The sequence below is a fragment of the Musca autumnalis genome, unplaced genomic scaffold, assembly GCF_047663935.1.
Source record: "Musca autumnalis isolate F117 unplaced genomic scaffold, ASM4766393v1 scaffold_3, whole genome shotgun sequence".
Lineage (NCBI taxonomy): Eukaryota > Metazoa > Arthropoda > Insecta > Diptera > Muscidae > Musca > Musca autumnalis.
This window is the reverse complement of record NW_027411866.1, coordinates 151737181-151759235: the sequence shown is the minus strand read 5'-3', so window position 1 is coordinate 151759235 and position 22055 is coordinate 151737181. Positions and strand designations below refer to the sequence as shown.

Sequence of the window (22055 nt, the reverse complement as noted above, 5' to 3'; positions counted from 1 at the left end):
GGAAATGTTAATTGTTGTTATTAGTAAATTGGTATAGTTTCAAGAAAGAAGATTCATATTTTCTACACTGTCTTATACATATTTAGATGACATGCTCATCGCAATCTATTATCGATTGGTTGTATATCTTCAAACTTACATTGATACCTTTTTAATAAATTACTAAAAATAAAACAAAAAATTTAAAAAAGAAAAGTATTAAATGAAACAGTGAATATAAACTAAAAACTTTAGTTTTTGGTATAGCGGAAAAATCTATATTCTTATTATATTATCCATATATAAATGGTCTGTTCCAGTACTGCAAGGATGTACTAATTTTTACTATTTTTTTCGATATCATAAAGGAAAAAATTGTTATCGTAGTAAAAAATAGTAGCTTCTTGTAGGTTCTGGAACAGGCATATAGTAAACAATATTTTCGAGATAGATATATCTTTTTCCATAGTGGAGAAAAATCATGAAATTGCTTTAGTGGGGAATTCGATCGAAGTCCTGGTCCACACTAGAGAGATTTCAATGAAATAATTGAATGAAAGTAGGCGTTCTAAGATCCAGTTCCATACTAAAGTAATTTTATAGGATTTCCCATATTAATTACATTCGACATTTCTTTAAGTATATTAGTTGTTTGAGATTCATGAAGTATTTTTTTAATTTTCGAATTTTTTAATTTTTTTTTTAAAAATATTTTTTTTTTGTATTTATATAATTTATTTTAGGCTAGAACGGGTATATACACTTTGATACCACCAAAAATGTGCCTCATCGAAATAACGGTTTTAGACACCAAGTATGTTTGGACGAAATCTGTTTCAGACAATTTGGAGTCGAATTACCCATGTCCGTCAGTCTGTCTGGATGCCTGGTGCGCACGATAACTCTTGATGAATCATCTTATTTGGTTCAAATTTTAGGTCTCCTAAATTTTGTCTAAACATACTTAAAGTTCGAATATGGACCATATCGTTCTACCCTTTCCGTTAATTACCCCCACAAAAGCTCAAATTTTTTCTCTAAGATTATTCGCACGGTAGTTCCAGAAGGGACTGAACGAATTGTTCCAAACTGCGGATGTGAAAATATTACTTCCATGCATATATCCGGTTCGAATATGGACTATATCGGCCCACTCCTTTAGAAAAAGTATAGTTTAACAGCTCTTCTCGAACCGTTTTGAATTTGTTTGAAACTTGTTCGCCTTGCGGCCCTTTTACGACGGTACAATTTTTTTTGGCGAGTCCATACTTTCTGAGAAGACGCCAAGACGTGCCTAAGATAACCCTCGAAGAGAGAAACCCGTTTGGTCTTAATTTTGTACATCGTTTTATTTCTTAAGACATGGATTTCGACCGAATATGGACTACATCGGAACACTCATTCGGGTGCCTCTCACACAAATTTGGAAATAGTGCCGTTTAAGGACTCGTCTCGGTTTGTTTACATTTTTTTTCATTTTTTTATCTTTGTGGCCCTTATTAATTCTAATTGGGAAATACGCCCAAAATTAAAAAAAAAAAAAAAACAGTAAAAAAGTATCAGTCGGCTTTGCCGACAGAGATATACCCTCAGCCTATGTGAATTGAAACTTTCATCTACGGACAAATTGAATGTGTTTAGGGTTTCTCAGAATTTGTGGCCCTTTTGGACATTTAAACTTGCCGACAAAAATGTGGATTAGGATTAAAGTTCAAAAGGAGGTACTTGATGACCGATATAGTCCATTATGGAAGTGGATCTTATTTTGGGAGTCATATCTTTTCGATTCCAAAAACCGGAAGTACCTTAAGTTGTTGACCGGTATTGCCCATCTTCGACAAAAAGAGTTATCGTGCACTCCAGCCACTACATATGGTGACAAAAGGTTTTTGTACCTTTTGGACTGTTTTCTCAAGAAGTATGGACTTGCCCCTGACAAAAACTTTTATCGTCGTAATTGAGGCAGCGAATGCAATTTGCTTCAACAAAAATTAAAGTGATTCGAGAACTGGTCTTAAAGTGAATTTATCGGAAATTTTGTGTGGGAGGTACCCGAAGGAGTGGACAAATGTAGTTCACGTTCGAACCTGATATACAGTCGAAATCGCTTATAACGTCGTCGTTTATAACGTCATATCGGTTATAACGGCGTTATCCAAAAGTCCCAAATCTCTGGGGCCCTTTATAACTCTACCGCTTATAACGACATATCGGTTATGGCGACGAATTCCGTCGGTCCCTTGACCGACGTTATAAGCGATTTCGACTATATATATATATATATATATATATATATATATATATAGTAGATATATTAGGATGTGTAAAGTATAGACCAAATCGGTCGCTCCCTTCAAGTATTATCGCGCGCACAATATTTCCGAACATTTTTGAACTTTTGTGGGGGAGGTACCTGAAGGAGTATGCCGATATGGCATATCTTCGAACTTAAACTAAGTTTGAACAAAATATTACGATGACCAAATTTTGGAAGGAATCGGTAGATATGTTCGAGAGATATCTTGCGCCCCAACAGACAATGCATGGCCAGGAAGTATGGACTGGCCCCTGATGAAACTTATACCGTCGTATGGGGGTCTGTGAGTACAATTTGCTACAACAAAAATCAGAGCCATTCCAGAGCTGGTCCTAAACTGATAAAAACCATAGAGACGTTATAGGTATTGAGTTTACTTATTGTCTTTGTGTGAGGGTATATCTCCGTCGGCATAGCTAACTGATACTTTGTAACTTGTTACGGACAGCAATACCTTACGTTTCCAGTAATATATGTATGAATGTTCTATATCTCTGGTATGTTACCATGTATATTATCTTACGTATGTATAACTGGACGGCTAAAATATGTCGCAGTCATATAAAATAAATTCCTTGAAAAATAGTGCACAGGTGTAGTGGAGTAGGCTATCACATGGTCGGTCTTGTCCGACTATAACCCTCTCTTACTTGTTTTTCTAATCGAACCAAAAAATATATTTGGAATAATATTTTACGGATTGATGTCAAATGATGTTACTGATATATGCATACATTTTCTCAATACAACAAATAAGAAATTTTAAAATATTTTTTCTTTATAAGAGAATAAAAACCGCTATAACTTTTGCGCACTCGGCCAATTTTGTGAACGCGAACAGATTTGAAACCAGAATGTTTTCCTTAACCTCTATACCAGAAATCGTAGATGTGCTCGCAAATTTGTTTTTTAATTTTTTTCAAATGGAATTGTAAAGGAAATTTGGTTTTTACCATATATTTTAGTAACAAAAGTAGGTTAATGGGATTATACGCCAAGGGTCTCAGCTTTATGCTGTTTTGATTTGACAATAAAAATTATCAAAGTCAGGGCCTAGCACTGATATTCATTGCGACATATTTACATAGATGGTCCGATGTAGAACGTTTATTTCATAAGATAAACTAAGATTATTTTTCAAAATTCACAGATATTATTCTCCAATTTCGAATAATATGCCTTGAGATATCTTTGGTCAATTGTTCAATCCATCGTAATACTGGTTTATCCATTGGCTCGTGTTCATATGCTTTTTAGTGAATGTTTCAATTTGCCATTAACAAACATAATAGGACGAATCTATTGCACATGGGGTGCTTTCAGGGAGAAATACTTCCCATTAACATCCTAGAAGGACAAGGGGTAAAATCTCTTGATATCAAAGGGTACAGCCCATTCTTTTTTAGCTCAATGATGTAGACCTCCATTCTATGGCCGAGTTCCAATGGCGGTCCTACAAATTTAGGCAAGTTTTACATGGCTTGAGTACTTTGGACCAAGCGGTAAAGAGAGTGGCACCTTCCCAAAGATGTTAATGCAATTTATTTTTGCGGTTCGTGTGATTTTCAGGTATTTTTGCTCGTCAGTTGGGCTTCGACGATCTGTAACAATAAATCTTCTCGGGTTTTACTGGCTGGGCTTCTGAATTTACAATGCATAGTGCAAAGCTGTACCACATGTTGTTTAGATGTTTTGAGGCTGTCATCAACCCTTGTAAATGTTATTCAATCCTGTCTGACACTAGCGGTCCTTTTACCATTGCACTATAGGTAATTTGCCCTGTTTTTGAGACAAAAATTAATAACAGCGGAATTAAAGGATTTTTTAACTTTTTAAATTATTTATGTGTAAAAGTGAGATAAAACAAAGATTTTTACAGATAAATTCGGATATAAGGAACAACGGTTATAAGCAACAACGTATATAACGAACAAAGCTATTTTCTCCAATGCCATTTTCATTAGTTTTCTTATACAAAACAAACTGACGAAAACGATCACTGTAGTAAGTAACAAAAATTTTGTCCCCGCGAGTAGATTTTCCAACGAATTGTTACTACAGTTTTGTATATTTTTTGAATATACGTTAATAAAGACGAGTTTAGTACTCCTTTAAACCGTATCAATGATTAATATGTAATAGAGAGATAAAATAAAGTTTACTACTGCCACACCGTTTATAGGAAACTACGGATATACCGAACAATTTGTCGCCATTACTTATTTTACTTGCAATGAAATTGTAAACAACAATATTTTTACATTTATTGTTTATTTCCTCAAACCAAACTTCCACAATTTTAAGACTTTTTGTTGAGAAGTAACCTAATAAAATCTCATAAATATCAAAAAACGGGTAAAATCGGGTTTTGAAACCTAGTAATACGAATGCAGAAGACTTTCAGTAATGTGTTCTAGGTGGCAAAATCACGGCCAAACACGGCCAATTTAGTATAAGTCTATATGAAGTGAGTTTAAGAAAAATAAAATATTTATTTCTGACTTTTTGTGTTTTTTGGTCGGTACCCAAAATGTTTAAGCTATATTATATATTAAATAAATTCCTCTCGCGATTGCAAATCTATTTCATTTTACATATATTTATATTTGATTTATTTTTCCGCGGTTTTAAATACATTGAAATATGCCTTACAATGTATATTTTTTTAGTTCTTCTTCGAAATTCCCACTTTGACTGCAATTTAAACCGCGATAATGACGCTATTTTGAAAAATATCATTCATATTAATAAATTTTGACATGTTCTTTTTTCAATGCCAACTAAATAATTATTATTATTAAAAGTTGCAAAATCGACTTTTTGCCTCAAAAACAGGGCAAATTACCTATAGTGCATTGGACTTAACTCTAGATCATATATATCCTTCCTGACACCACTTCGTGGTAGTGAATAATCTGTTAGATCGTTGCACTTGTATTCGAAAACCATATATAATATGTATACAATGAGCTACTGAATAAGGACGTGATGACTAGACAGCGGAATTTTATGCAACCCCTATTTTTGGTCAGATTCATGTCAAATTTTGGGACTGGGCATATTTTTGGCTTCTGATTACATTACAATCGAAAAATATGACATATGCAAAATTATGCAAAATGCATATTATTTTTTTAAATTTATGTGTACAATTTTTCTGTTTAAAATTCTCTTTAGACAAGTCAATAAAATAGAGAAATGTATAACCACAGCCACAACCTCAAAATACCGAAAATCGGGAGGTATCGTTCTACGGGGGCTATATGAAGGCCTGAACCTAAACCGGCAAATTTTAGGTGGAAAGTTTTTTACCCCCAACGAAGACTTAATACCAAATTTCACCCATTTCGGAGGGATATTGAGGGCACAACCTTTAAAATACCAGAAATCCGGAGGTACCGTTCTATGAGGGATATATGAAGACGTGGACCTATACCGACAAATTTCAGGTAGAAAGTTTTATACCCACAACGAAGACTAAATACCAATTTTCAGTCATTTCGGTGGGATACAACTGTCAAAATAACGAATATCGGTAGGTACCGTTCTATGGGGGCTATATGAAGACGTGGACCTATGCGGACAGATTCCAGTTGTAAAGTTGGATACCCCTACCGAAGACTTAATACCAAATTTCAGCCATTTCGGTGGAATATTTAGACCACAAATCCTTGAATATATTTTTGCATATCGTTTTGCATATGCTCTTTTTATGCAAATATGTAAAAATATGGCAAAATATGCACGATATGCAAAATATGCAAAATTTTCTGGGCCTAATTCGTTTTATTTTGTAATAAAACATGTTCTGTCTAATCAGATTTTCTCTACGACCATCCTAACCATATATGCATATGCATAGGATTACGCTGTCTAGTGATGACCTATTTCCTACTTTTCAGGGATGCATAGCACAGTGGGAAAAAATACCGATCTAGCGTGCAGAAAATCAAAAAATTGACTTGAAGGAACCGATGAAACGCTAGTACAGTATTGAACTGGAGTGTTGTTGTACTCAACGGCATGTGTAATAATTAGAAATAGTTAGTCAGAACGGAATAACGGTACATTTAAAATGTATATTTTCTACAATTTTAACGATGACCTTTTTTAGGTGTAAATTTCGATAGACGTGTGAATTCTGTGAATATACTATTGCGGAATCTTTTGTATTTTTGATATACCGTAATGTTATTCAAATAAACTAAATAGTTTTGTAACCCATAAGTTATTTTAATTTAGATGTTTCGGGTAAATAAATGTAAGGCCCATTTTTCCTAAATTCGTCAATTAAAATAGGGGAAATTAGTCGAGTTTAGCTTTATTTTTTATGTATCTTGTCTATATTAATGTCTCAAATTTTTTCCTGCGACTTTTGGTTTTATAGCAATTTTTAGGAAATATACCAATTCGGGAACTTACTTACTTAGTTGGCCCATTACAGAACATTTGTTCCATAGACCGAACTAATAAAAGATCTCCATTCCTCTCTGTTTTTCGCCTGACTTTTTGGAATACCGCGCCTTTCCATTTCTTCATCCACTTGTATGCTCCATCTAAGCTTAGGCCTGCCGATTCTGCGTGCACCGCCATGTGGCATGTATTCATACGCCTTTTTAGCGGGTTCATCATCGCTCATTCTCATGATATGGCCTAGCCAACGCAATCGTTGCATCTCGATACGTTTAACTATATGCATGTCTTTGTATAGCTTATATAGCTCGTGGTTCATACGACGTTGATATTCACCGTCAACGCAAATCGGCCCGTAGATCTTTCGAAGAATTTTCCTCTCAAACACACCAAGCACTGCCTTATCTGCTTGCGCAAGTACCCATGCTTCGGAGCCATACATTAGCACGGGTAGTATCAGCGTTTTGAATAGTGTTATTTTTGTTTGACGAGATGTGGCTTTGTTTTTAAATTGCTTACTTAGACCATAGTAGCATCTGTTGGCCAATACAATTCTTCTTCTTATTTCACAACTGATGTTGTTTGTTGTGTTTATGGCAGTGCCGAGGTAGACGAAGTCTTTAACTACCTCAAAATTGTAGGTACCAACTTCCACAGTTGGTCCGAGCTCTATGGACGCTTTGCGCGTCGACACCATCAATTTGGTCTTTTCGCCGTTTACCGCCAAACCCACTTTCGCAGATTTCGCAGATTCTGCTTACTTCCTTTACTGATCGTCCCATGATGTCTATGTCATCAGCATAGACAAGTAACATGTGGCTATTGGTGTAAATTGTGCCATTTCTTTTGACATTTGCATCTCGTATTACCTTTTCCAGCAAAATGTTGAATAGGTCACACGAAAGGCTGTCTCCTTGTCTGAAACCTCTTTTGGTACAAAATTCTTCGGAGAGGTTCTTTCCAATTTTAACTGAGGACCTAGTATCAGTTAAAGTCATCTTACAAAGCCGGATGAGCTTTGCGGGGATACCAAATTCAGACATTGCGTGGAATACCTTTGATCGGAGGGGACTGTCGAATGCTGCTTTATAATCGACAAAAAGGTGAAATGTGTCGATCTGCATCTCTTGGGTCTTCTCTAGGATTTGCCGCAGGGTAAATATCTGGTCAATGGTGGACTTGCCAGGTCTAAAGCCACATTGGTATGGTCCAATTATTTCGTTGACCATTGGCTTTAGTCGTTCGCACAATATCCCTGACACTATCTTATAGGCAATAGAGAGAAGACTTATGCCCCTATAGTTTGAGCATACAGTCTTATCTCCTTTCTTGTGGACGGGACATAGGATGCTCAGTTTCCAATCGTCGGGTACGCGTTCTTCCTGCCAGATGGTGCTAACTAGCTGATGCATACACCTTATCAGCGCGTCGCCTCCGGTTTTAAACAGCTCGGCTGGTAAGCCATCGGCTCCTGCTGCTTTATTATTCTTCAGCCGGTTGATTGCTGTTTTTACCTCATCTTGGCCGGGCGGTATACATTCTATACCATCTTCTGGGATTGGATCTGTGGTATCATCGTCTTCGCTATTATTGGATACCAGCAGATTGGAGAAATGTTCCTTCCATGTCCTGAGCACGCTATCTGTATCTGTTACCAGATTACCTTGCTGGTCTCTACAGGAGGATGTGCCTGTACCAAAGCCATCTGTTTGATGTTTCACTCTTGGGTAGAATTTTCGGACTTCATTCTGGCTCCTGTGCATCTCGATTTTTTCACACTCCTGTTATGCGTTGCTACTGATACCGAAAATCGGGCGGTACCCTTTTATGGGGGCTATATCAAAAAGTGGACCTGTACCGACAATTCTCTGTCGGAATATTTTATACCCCCAACAAAGACTAAATGACAAATTTCGGGTATTTCAGTTGGATAATGCGGCTAAAATCTTCAAAATTACCAAAATCGGGAAGTACCTTCCTATGGGGGCTATATCAAAAAGTGGGCCTGTACCGACAATTTTCTGTTGGAAAATTTTATACCCCAAACGAAGACTAAATGCCAAATTTCAGCCATTTCAGTTCGATAATGCGGATAAAATCTTTAAAATTACCAAAATCGGGCGGTACCTTCCTATGGTGGCTATATAACAAAAAGTGGACCTATTCCGACAATTCTCTGTTGGAATATTTTATACCCCAAAAGAAGACTAAATACCAAATGTCAGCCATTTCAGTTGGATAATGCGGCTAAAATCATTAAAATTACATAAATCGGCAGGTACCGCTCTATGGGAGTTATATCAAAAAAATATATAAGTAATACAAATCGGCCAAATATATCAATAAATGAAGTAAAATTGTCAATATAAAGCTATTCTTATCATAATTATGGATAAACATATAACAAAACATCGACTTTTATTTCTGCACGCTAGATCTGCATTTTTTCCCACTGTGCACAGGTTGTTGTGGAATCCATCAACATCTAAACACATCTGTACGTGTGTATGTCCGCATTTGTGACTGTCCCAGGGGTAATCTCTTAATGTCAGTCATATTTTGCAAAACTGTCGTAGCACGATTTCATATCTGTACAATGCACAGTAGTCAATTTTACGAATAACCTGGCCAAAATCTTAAAAATGAATGGATTTATACCTAACCTTGGGTTCTTATTTTTTTCGGGTCGCTAGTTTCATTTTTCATATTTTTTAACCCTCAGTTCCAAATATTCTACAAATTTGTTCGCCATCATCTTACCTAAATTCCAGAAATATGCTAAATTAAAAACACATTTTAGCGTTAATGTCGTACTTCATGTCAGTTTTGTCAAAATTGGCATACAAAACATCATTTTAGGAGAATGGCGTCAAGGACAAAAATGTTCTCCGTTAAATTTCACTATAAGTTTCCAAAAAAGGAAATCTTTAGAGGTAGTTTATACTATCTATCAATGTCATATGACACAAAATAAAAACATTCCATATCTACCAACGCAGGCAATGAGGAAACGTAATTTTATTAAAATTTTGGTGGTGTGGATGCACCAAGTAAATGGCGTAAGGAAAATCACCAGTATTACACATATTAGCGACTATATAATGATGGAAAATTGCATGTCATATGACATTTACATAAAGTGTAACCTACCCCTTATTTGCATTACATACCTAGGAAATATCGGTATCAATTTTGCAAAAAAAAAAAAAAAAAAAAAAACAAGGAAATAAAATAGGGGCGCAAGCTTCTACCATTTCTACAGTTTTGGAAATATTTGAGTTAAGAATAGTTGGAATCCTTGCACTTTAGGTAAGTATGTGAACTTTACTGGCTAGTATGTGAGGAAAATTTTTCTTAAAAAATAACCTTCCTGTGAGTCCCTTTTTCCACAAATCTTTAAAATCTCTTATAAGATGAGATAGTATCATATGAAAACATTCTAGAAATTTGTTAGCAGTAAAATTTTACTATGGGTCGTACAATACATCAAAGCTTCAAATTTTAGAGTTATCCTATACTACTATATTCTGACATTCTGAATCAACAAAAATATGCATAAATCTGCAAAACAAAATAACACATAAAAAAGAAAAGTGTAAATGTGTGCAGGATGTTTCGATGGAAATTGGTAAAACATTGGCCCAACTCGATCTTAGTCACAACTATTGTGTAAAATTGACCTTGGAAAAAAATCAACAAGGACGGACATCATTAATAAAAAAACGCGCACTTTATACGCGACACTGAACACTTTAAATTTGTTTCTCATACCATTCATTACAATTACAAATAAAAACAAAAAAATATTTAAAAACGGTTGTTTAGTTTGGATTTTATAACATTTTAATAAACAACTTAAATATTGAGAAGAAAATTAAATTTGCAAATAGGGTCACTTTGACCTGCTTTTATAACCACTTTCTAAATATTTACTTTACTTTAAATTTACTTTAAATTGATACAAATTTGTTCGATTTTTGGCCAGGTTTTTCGGAAATTTGGCCACTGTGCAATTGTGAAAGATTTAAAACCTGGCCGAAGGCCATTGGGGGTAATGCACAATTGTTGTACATTATGTTCTACATCTTGTGCAAACACTTTGAACTGAGGATTTTTGGAAAGTACAAACCCAAACGACAAAAACCCTAGTTGTGTTTTGTTGCGTCAGATCCAGCTTGGATTTTATGGCCCCATCTAAACATGGTTAAATATTGACTTTTTAAAGTTTTTCGGGGCTATATCTCTGAAACTAGCGCGAATTTTCTTCTTACTTCTAAAGCAAATTTGTAGATAAGGGAATAAATGAAAAGTTTGGAGAAATGATGAACTCGAAAAACTACATTTATTGCCTCAAATTTGATTAAATATCGAAAATTTCCGTAATTTGTGTACATTTCGCAACATATGTATCTATCTTTTTCTTAATGTTTTCTTTCGGAAAAGTATTCGCTGGAATGTAAAACACAACTCTTCAGAACATGACATTGTTGTAAAATGCCTCTATCACATTGTTTTCAGTATATTTTTCAACAATGATTTAATAAATATGTCAAAAATGTGGTGAAATCCGAAATGCGAGAATAAACTGTTGGTGTGAACTTCAAATACAGGATTATGTAACTCCCCCGCAATCTCCTAGACAGCAGTATCAGCAGCATCCATTAACACCGCGTATTGCTGTCCCAGTTCCTGAGGATGTAACATTCTTGCAGTTTAACTGTGATGGTCTTCGAACCAAGATTAATGAGATCGTGGACTTTATGAGTCGCAGAAATATTATGGTCGCGGCGATCCAGGAAACGAAGCGGAGCAACAACTGCAGTCTTCGGAGTTATGATGGATACAACGTTCTTCGCCAGGATCGTACGAGAAGTGGGGCTTGCATTCCTACTGCACCAGTCTGTCCAGTACAGAGCTATCTCGACTGAGCTAGAGTCTAGGGACCCATACTTGGAGTGTATGGGGGTAGCTGTAAGGGGTGGATCCGCCGAGTTAGAACTTCTGAATGTGTATATCCCGCCGGTCAATAGCTGTACCCCCTCGTTATTTGCCTAACATCAGATCTCTGTTGCGAGGTGATAACCGGCTGGTTCTAGGGGATTTCAACGCACATCACGAGTTATGGCATTCAGCTCTAGAGAATGACCAGAGAGGTACAGATCTGGCTGAGCAAATAGATAGCTCCACATTCTGCACTGCGAACGAGGACGCACCCACTAGGATTAGAGGAGACTGTCACAGTTCGCTTGACATATCCATCGTGTCACCCGGTCTGACGAATGACGTGACATGGCAACCTGTTATTTCCCTTCGGTCAGACCATCTCCCAATCCTCATCTCCAAAAACAGACCACCAGACTTCATAACCTCTGAACGCCGCACTTTCATTAATCATGGAAAATCGGATTGGCAAGGTTTCAGAGAGTTCACTAATCAACGCTTCAGAAAATTACCCAGTCCCTCTGATGTTCGGGTAGCAGAGAGGAAGTTCCGAGACATCATCACTGCTGTAGCTGCCCGCTTTATCCCTGCTGGTCGAATACCTGAAATAAGACCATACTTCCCAGCAGAGGCGACGGGATTAGCTAATGAGCGTGATGAGCTTCGCCGCACAAACCCTAGCGACCCCAGAGTCAGGGAACTGACAATGGAAGTCAATAGATTAGTCAGTGAACACAAGCGGAAAAAGTGGCTAGAACATCTGAAGTGCTGCAACATTGGAGCCGGCTGTAAAAAATTGTGGACAACGGTTAAGGCGCTATCGAACCCTGGTAGGAGAGACGATCGGAAATCTGCCACGTTTAACAGCGTGGCTGTGACAGATCCGAAGAAGTGCGCTGGCTATTTCTGCCGACAATTTATCGAGCACCCCGATAGTGACCGAGCGAAGAGAAGTATTTTACGTCGTTTGCGATCTCTTCCAGCCTAGGAAGAACCACCACAATTTACGATGGATGATGTTGCAGACGCAAAGTCATCCAAAGCGCTTGGACTTGACGGAATTTCTATGGTGATGCTAAAACAGCTGGATGACCCAGGAGTCGAGTATATAAGTAAGGTCCTCAACTTATCGCTAGCCTCCCTAATAGTTCCCGATGCCTGGAAGATGGACAGGGTGGTCCCGCTGCTGAAACCTGGCAAAAACCTGCCAGTAAAGGTGAGTCGTACAGGCCGATTTCACTTCTATCACCAATAGCAAAGATACTCGAGGCATTACTCCTCCCCAGCATCAGAACGTGTTATCCGACGAGGACTCAACCAGGACAAACAATGACAAAGAACAGTGATGGTAGCATTGGATCTGACCAAAGCGTTTGATACGGTCCGCCATGCTAGGCTGTTCGAGGATATTGAGAATACTACCCTCCGGCCTTGTCTGAAACGCTGGGTCCACTATTTGTGTGGTCGCCAGTCATACGTGGAATTCAGAGACAGGAAGTCCAAACCCCGTAGAGTGAAGCAGGGACTTCCCCAAGGAGGGGTGATCTCTACGGAGTTGTTTAACCTCTACCTCTCTGCAATTCCATGCCCTCCCGACGACATTGTGTTAATTACGTACGCGGATGATTGTACACTCATGGCGTCAGGTCACAATATCGGTAACGCTATAGGTCGGTCTCTGGTAAGCTATGCGGCGCCAGCATGGTTTGCTAACGTAAGTAATACGCAATGGGATAAACTACAAATCTGTCAGTATGCTGCCCTGAGAACAGCTACAGAGTGTCACCTCATGTCTGCAGTGGACCATTTACATGAGGAGACCATTTACATGAGCAGTACTTGTTTGGATGCTATAGGCAAGACCACCCAAATCACCATCTGGTGGATATGCCTGAACCCCCCAGGCGAGTTAGGGAGGATTATAGAGATCTAGAGAGAGAGAGAGGTCCAAAGATATAAAAGAGAACCTCTAGATCAACGTGCATATCAGGCAGGTTTAAGATACATTTATACTGATGCGGTTGCAGAGGCTCTGGCAGCCTACAGTGTGAATATCGTCCTCGAAGATCATCCACCACCCGTGGCAGCGGAAGAAGAACAGCTGCCAATACAAATCGTGTTGGCACATCTTAGATCTGGTTGGAGCAGCCGCCTCAATTCTTACTGGGCCAGGATTGATGGCACGCGGAATATCTGCCCAGCATGTGGCACCGGTCCGCATACTACGCAGCACCTGTTTAACTGCCCAGCCAACCCGACTGACTTAACTCCTCTCTCTTTTGACTACACCTATTCAGGTGGCCATTCTGAACTTCGAGCTGGAGGCAGAGCCGAATCAATAAAATAAAGATTTACATGTATTTGTAGAGGCTGCTACAACAACAACAACAACTAGGGTTTTTGTAGTCTTAATATGTACTTTCAAGAAATGCATACTAGAAGTTGTTTGCATTTTCAGTGTTGCGAAGATATCATCCCTTCAGGGGGAGGTCCTTCGGAGTTTCGGCTTCTTCGTCAAGATTTCACGCATGACTGGCTCTCGGTGTTGTAATTCAGTTATTTGGTTTCTCCGATGTTGTGTAAGTCGAAAAGAGTCTTTACTATGAACGTCAAAAGAAAAGTTAGCTCTTACGATTTAACTTTGCTGACATCAACGCCTGGCTTTAGTAGCACTAGGCTACGATGGCAGCCGCTGGCCGGAACAGGGTTAGTTTGCGGCTAGGTGTCAATCCAAAATCGAAGAACTCTCCGCCTGTGTCTGTCCATGTGCTGTTGTTGATTGCTTACGGAATCAAGATCGACGGTCGGGAATTTCACTTTTGCTGAATTTAGTAGCTGAATCAGGAACCTTGAAGGTGGCCACCGATTACTTGAGAATTTTTTGTAGTAAACTTGTATCCTACCTCATCTACTTGTTCCTGTAAAGCATTCAAATTGGACCTGGATCTCACTCTTTACATGCTTAGCGTTTCGGATTAAAATAACATGCACACCCTTTTGTATTAGCATGATTTGCGATTAACTTCACCATTGCTCAAAATCAATATATCCTGGCTCCACTGTTGTAACACTTAAGGTGCTCTTGCTCACTGACCAACTTGTTGACTTCCATCGCTTGAATCTGCGATCATTAGGGTTGGCTCTAATTTCGAGTATTCGCACCAGAAAACATGTAGCCGATCAGCTAAAGCTGTGAGAATGTCCTGGAACATGCGTTCTGCTACTCGAACATCAGCATGATTGGGTTGTTCTATGATGCAGTACTGCGTAAACTAGTTGGATTTTACTGACCTATTATTTTACGTATCCCTGTACATATGTATGTGTGTATAAAATTATTTGAAAAAGTTTTAATTTTGTTTTCGGGACATATGGACACTTGATTTAATCTCATTTATTACATATTCCACCTATCATAATTACCATAATAATTTGCCATAATACCATAATAATTTGAATTTTGAATTTATATGTAAAATATCCTCCATTTCCTGGTACAAACACATTTCCAAATGTATTTATTGCATTTGAAAGCATTTGTATGTACATGTGTACCATAAACAAAACTGTTTTAAACTCACCTGATATTTATTATCTTCTCCTGGCGGATCTAAACATTCAAACTCACAGCACCTTTCTCCAACACGGAAATTTTTGCAGAACTAAAAACAAAGACACGTATAAAAATAAAAAAAAAAAAACAATAAACTTAGTCATGAGAACTTAAACATGCAATAAATGACGTATGCATTTTTGTTTGAATACACAAATACTATATCTGTGTACTATTTACAGTGGTTTTGAATTTAATGTAGAAATATTTAATTTGCCTTTATACATTTTTTATGAAATTAATTAATCTACATTCTAGAACAAAATGTTGAAATTTCAATTATGAAGAAAATATTTAAAAAGAAATTTTAATCCCAACTTACATATGGTGGATCACAGTAAATCGCTTTGCACCACAATGGCTCCGAATGATAGCACACACACAGACTGCAAACTCCTGGCCCTGGTACATACAACATGCCGTGGTTCACGGAATTACCTTGAAAATCAATGCAATCTTCCTCCAGACACGCTAAAAAAAGAAACAACAAAAACACGACATGAAATACACATCAGTAAGAGCAAAAGTTCAAAATGCAATGCAATATACTGTAGGTATTAAAATATAATTTATACATTAAATTTTAAATGATTAAAAAATAACAATTTTTAATTCATTTCTCGTTGAAGTCGAACTTAATGACCAATGATGCAAGTGAAAAAAGGAAAGCCGAAGATTCGAACCCACGCAACCACCACTATGTGACATGTATGTTTCGCCTTTGGAAGAGGCTATTCAGACATATCGGCTGTGGAGCGACTTCTATGTAGAGTTGCGTCGTTCATGAACGAACCGGCTCAAAGGAACGATTCCGTGAAAAGAATGAACGGATCCGTATCCAGCTCATTCTTTTATATCGTTCATTTAGATCCCCGATGGACGAGTCATTGCTGCTTACAAAATTAGCAGCATTGGTTTTGCAGTCAAACTCTAAACAAACGCTGCGTTAGCGGAAGCAGCACAAATTTCCACACAAAACAAACAATAGGGGTTATCATGAACGGCAATTCCCCTTGAATTTTTTCACCTTCTCCCTTAAGTTGCAACGGCGGAAAAACAAAACTCACGGGGAAATTTCATTCATGGTAAGCCCCAATAATTCAGAGAGCTACTCTCGCTCAGTAACTCACCTCATTCAGTAGCACATCTCGGTCATATCTTTCTATTGCATCATTCGTTCATCTGGTTCTTTCATATCAAAACCACCACCACTACGTTCAGAAACAAAACCACCCCCATTAGCACACAAACAAGCAAGAAACAGTTGTGTCATTCGTGAACGAACATTTTCAAAAGAACGAGGGAGTCATATGCAGCAGAGAACGAACGACTTCAAAATAATACAGTCAAATGTATTGTTGAACGAAAAAGAGCCAACGAACGAAGTAAACGACCCGGATCTTTTTGGTGAACGGAATGAAAAAGATCGATCCGCTCAATGAACGAGATTGCTCAAGACTACTTCTATGTCGTGACATTTTTATAACCTCGTATCCCTGTATGATATTTAGTTGAGCTTTTATCAAAGATTACTTACTTACTTACTTAGTTGGCCCATTACAGAACATTTGTTCCATAGACCGAACTAAGAAAAGATCTCCATTCCTCTCTGTTTTTCGCTTGACTTTTTGGAATACCGCGCCTTTCCATTTCTTCATCCACTTGTGTGCTCCATCGAAGCTTAGGGCTGCCGATTCTGCGTGCACCGCCATGTGGCATGTATTCATACGCCTTTTTAGCGGGTTCATCATCGCTCATTCTCATGATATGGCCTAGCCAACGCAATCGTTGCATCTCGATACGTTTAACTATATTCATGTCTTTGTATAGCTTATATAGCTCGTGGTTCATACGACGTCGATATTCACCGTCAACGCAAATCGGCCCGTAGATCTTTCGAAGAATTTTCCTCTCAAACACACCAAGCACTGCCTTATCTGCTTGCGCAAGTACCCATGCTTCGGAGCCATACATTAGCACGGGTAGTATCAGCGTTTTGTATAGTGTTATTTTTGTTTGACGAGATGTGGCTTTGTTTTTAAATTGCTTACTTAATCCATAGTAGCATCTGTTGGCCAATACAATTCTTCTTCTTATTTCACAACTGATGTTGTTTGTTGTGTTTATGGCAGTGCCGAGGTAGACGAAGTCTTTAACTACCTCAAAATTATAGGTACCAACTTCTACGGTTGGTCCGAGCTCTATGGACGCTTTGCGCGTCGAAACCATCAATTTGGTCTTTTCGCCGTTTACCGCCAGACCCACTTTCGCAGATTCTGCTTCGACCTTCCTAAAGGTATCAGTTACTTCCTTTACTGATCGTCCCATGATGTCTATGTCATCAGCATAGGCAAGTAACATGTGGCTATTGGTGTAAATTGTGCCATTTCTTTTGACATTTGCATATCCCCAGCAAAATGTTCGATGCCAAAGATGACATTCAATCATGGGTGCAAGTGATCTAGCATGTCATCATTTTAGCATCTTCATCGATGAATTTTATATGAGCGTGGACCCCAAAAGATGACGTTCTTTTCTGGATCCTAAGCATGTCATTTTAACCAATGCGTTGACATGTCATTTCCACCCATGCTTTGACATGTCATTTTAACCAATGCTTTGGCATGTCATATTCACCGACCCCTTGGCATGAAATTTTCATGTATTGTTTGGAAAATGGAAATGCTGTATTGAAATATGGTTTTCATGAAAAACAGAACTCTTTATTAATTCAAACGAATTCATGAAATAACTACAATTAATTTATCAGTTTAGTTTTTCAAAAGTTTACATCCAAAATTGCAATGTAATCACCACCGCTGCAACGCAAAAGATTACTTCCTCCGTTCTCCGCAACTGATATTCTTTCATCTTACAAAAGGTTTTTTCAATTATCTTCCCATCACCAGTTCAGATTTCAACATGGACTCCAAATGCACTCCTTTAAGTATTTTTATTTCGTAAATTACTTTTATTTTATAATTTCGTTATTTTATAACAACATTTTGGTAATTTATACTCTTTTGTTTAGTGACGGAAATATGTAGGGATCTACAACCCGGCTTGCTTTAGGGATCTTTAAGAACAAAACGGGGAGGAGAGACTTTTTATGGAAAACACCATTTATGCTTAATTAATTTATTTTTAATTGTTTCTTTCCAAAAGTAGTTTCTTCTATATTTTCAGATTCTTGTTCCTTTTCGTTTCGGACATTTTTTTTTTAAATTCCAAGAAGCGAGATTTGATTGATTTCATTCTATGTCAGATTTAGAACAGACAAGTGAACTTTTAAAATAGCAATGTGTGCAGTCCGATTCTATTTTTAGCTCGATGGTTGGGACTTCATATAATACCAATTGTTTAGAAGTTTTAGTTGTTTGATATGCAGGAAATGTAAGACAACATCACGACGACAGTTCTAACAACTTTGGTCTGTTCCAGAAACTGCAAGAATCTACTTATTTTTACAACGTAACAATTTTTCCTTTATGTTATCGGAAAAAATAGTAAAAATTAGTAGATTTTTGCAGTACTGGAACATACCAAAATGAAAATAAACAGGTGTGTAAATAAAAACACAAACATCATCTCTATTGGATCGATGGAATGGGTACAAATGCTGATGAAAAGATCGGATCTTTCACGACTTCCTTTGCATTGGTTCAAATCCTAATGAAAAGATCGGATCTTCCACGACTTCCTTCGAACCAATGCAAAAGATGACATGAAATCACGTCATCGCAAAGAACCCCTTCCGTCAAATTTTGCTGGGTCGTATTACCTTTTCCAGCAAAATGTTGAATAGGTCACACGAAAGGCTGTCTCCTTGTCTGAAACCTCTTTTGGTACAAAATTCTTCGGAGAGATTCTTTCCAATTTTAACTGAGGACCTAGTATCAGTTAGAGTCATCTTACAAAGCCGGATGAGCTTTGCGGGAATACCAAATTCAGACATTGCATGGAATACCTTTGATCGGAGGGGACTGTGGAATGCTGCTTTATAATCGACAAAAAGGTGAAATGTGTCGATCTGCATCTCTTGGGTCTTCTCTAGGATTTGCCGCAGGGTAAATATCTGGTCAATGGTGGACTTGCCAGGTCTAAAGCCACATTGGTATGGTCCAATTATCTCGTTGACCATAGGCTTTATTCGTTCGCACAGTATCACTGACACGATCTTGTAGGCAATAGGGAGTAGACTTATGCCCCTATAGTTGGAGCATACAGTCTTATCTCCTTTCTTGTGGACGGGACATAGGATGCTCAGGTTCCAATCGTCGGGTACGCGTTCTTCCTGCCAGATGGTGCTAACTAGCTGATGCATACACCTTATCAGCGCGTCGCCTCCGGTTTTAAACAGCTCGGCTGGTAAGCCATCGGCTCCTGCTGCTTTATTATTCTTCAGCCGGTTGATTGCTGTTTTTACCTCATCTTGGCCGGGTGGTATACATTCTATACCATCTTCTGGGATTGGATCTGCGGTATCATCGTCTTCGCCACTATTGGATACCAGCAGATTGGAGAAATGTTCCTTCCATATCCTGAGCACGCTATCTGTATCTGTTACCAGATTACCTTGCTGGTCTCTACAGGAGGATGTGCCTGTACCAAAGCCATCTGTTTGATGTTTCACTCTTTGGTAGAATTTTCGGACTTCATTCTGGCTCCTGTACATCTCGATTTTTTCACACTCCCGCTTTTCCATTTCTCTCTTTTTCTTGCGGAAAAGACGTTTCTCTTCTCTCCTTTTCTCCCGATATCTCTCTCGTGCGCTACGCGTTGCTACTGATTGTAAAGTAGCTCTATATGCCGCATTTTTATCTTCGGTAGCAGCACGACACTCCTGGTCATACCATGAATTCCTTTGTGGAGGTCTCTGGAATCCAAGTATGGATTTTGCGGCTGTTTGCATGGAGTGGGCAATATTTTGCCATTGTGTTGTTATGTTATCGGGACAAGGAGTGCTCGCGTTAAGCAATTGGGCTAGTTGAGTGAAATATGCTGTGGCCATCTGTTGCGTTTGCAGCCTATCGATGTCCAACTTCCGCGTTGTGTCTGTTCGTGCTTTATTTGCAACGTTTAGACGGGTACGTACCTTTGCTGCAACAAGATAGTGGTCCGAATCAATGTTTGCGCCTCGGAACGATCGTACATCCAACACGCTGGATGAATGTCTTCCATCTATCACAACATGATCAATTTGATTACTTGTTCTTTGATCTGGGGACAGCCAGGTGCCCTTATGAATATCGAGATGATTAAATCTGGTACTGCTAACTACCATGTTTTTTGCAGCTGCAAAGTCTATCAGCCTCATACCATTGTCAGATGTTTCACTGTGGAGACTGAAAGATATTCTCCTTTCCAATTTTGGCATTAAAATCGCCTAGAATGATTTTAATGTCATGGGCAGGGAAACGGTCATATGTTTCTTCTAAGCGCTCGTAAAATATATCTTTGGTCTGTTCGTCCTTTTCTTCAGTGGGAGCATGAGCGCAAATAAAGCTGATGTTGAAGAATTTAGCTTTTATTCGAATTGCAGCAAGTCTTTCATTCACTGGGGTGAAGATGGATACCAGATGTTTTAGTCTCCGACTAACTACGAATCCGCAACCAAACTCATGCTTTACGTCATGGCAGCTATAATACAGTGCGTCACCTTTAGGTGTTGTTGTGACGCCTTTCCCAATCCATCGTATTTCCTGTATGGCAGTAATATCGGCCTTGTACTTTTCAAGTACGTCTGCCAATGCGAAGACTGCACCTTCTCTATAAAGAGTGCGAACATTCCAGGTGCAGATTCGCAGATCATGGTCCTTAAAACGTTTGCGGGGTTCGTCAACTTTAGAGGGGTTTGTTTTTCTTTTCTTTCGTTTTTTCATAGTAGGCTGTTTTTTTCTAGGGGAGGGTTACTAACCGGACGCCCAAACCCAAGTTTTTAACGTTCTTATGGGTGAACGCGCGGCACATGTTAGCTCACTACCTTTAACGGGTGTTAAAGGCAGTTCCCCAGGTGACACCACGGGGAGGTCAGTGTCCACTTGAGATGAAAGAGGGACCAAGGTAAATCCTGGGCTTTGCCATGTTAAAACCGGTCAGGACCGTTCCTTGGTATCTTCCATCCCCTACGTCACCCAAAGATTACATATAATTTTAATCATAAAATGATTCGATAATAAAAGCTTTTTAAGTTTTTATTTTGCAAAACTGGCAAAAATGGTTTGAAGTCACTTTATGCAGATATTTAACTGAAAAGAAAATATAGGGACACTCGACATAACCATAATGACATAACCGTTTGTTTCTCACTAATGTTATCATCGTACTATTACGTATATATCATTTTATTTTATATATAACTTTATTTCATATATAATAAAAATTAAAAGTGGTTTGTTCATGACCTTTTTCAATATTTATATGGAATAAAAGTTATTTTGGTTGACGTAGAGGATGGAAGATACCAAGGAACTGTCCTGACAGGATTTATCTTGGTCCCTCTTTCATCTCAAGTGAACACTGACCTCCCCGTGGTGTCACCTAACATGTGGCGCGCGTTTACCCATAAGAACGTTAAAAACTTGGGTTTGGGCGTCGGGTTAGTAAACCTCGCTAGAAAAAACAGCCTACTATGAAAAAACGAAAGAAAAGAAAAACAAACCCCTCTAAAGTTGACGAACCCCTCAAACGTTTTAAGGACCACGATCTGCGAATCTGCACCTGGAATGTTCGCACTCTTTATAGAGAAGGTGCAGTTTTCGCATTGGCAGATGTACTTGAAAAGTACAAAGC

General features: G+C 38.3%; 1 protein-coding gene across 2 annotated transcripts in view; it reads right to left on the bottom strand.

Moving 5' to 3' along the window:
- LOC141397957 (uncharacterized) overlaps window positions 1–22055 on the bottom strand; it is a 188226-nt gene that overhangs the window by 7144 nt on the left and 159027 nt on the right. The window contains exons 3-5 of one of the 2 annotated variants that reach the window (XM_073974978.1): window positions 15586–15734; window positions 15232–15312; window positions 140–162 (exon numbers count right to left, since the gene is read on the bottom strand). In XM_073974978.1, coding sequence (XP_073831079.1) covers window positions 160–162; window positions 15232–15312; window positions 15586–15734 — 233 coding nt within the window. In that variant the 3' untranslated portion in view covers window positions 140–159. The remainder of the gene's footprint in view (window positions 1–139; window positions 163–15231; window positions 15313–15585; window positions 15735–22055) is intronic. The other variant, XM_073974977.1, reaches the window with a different exon arrangement.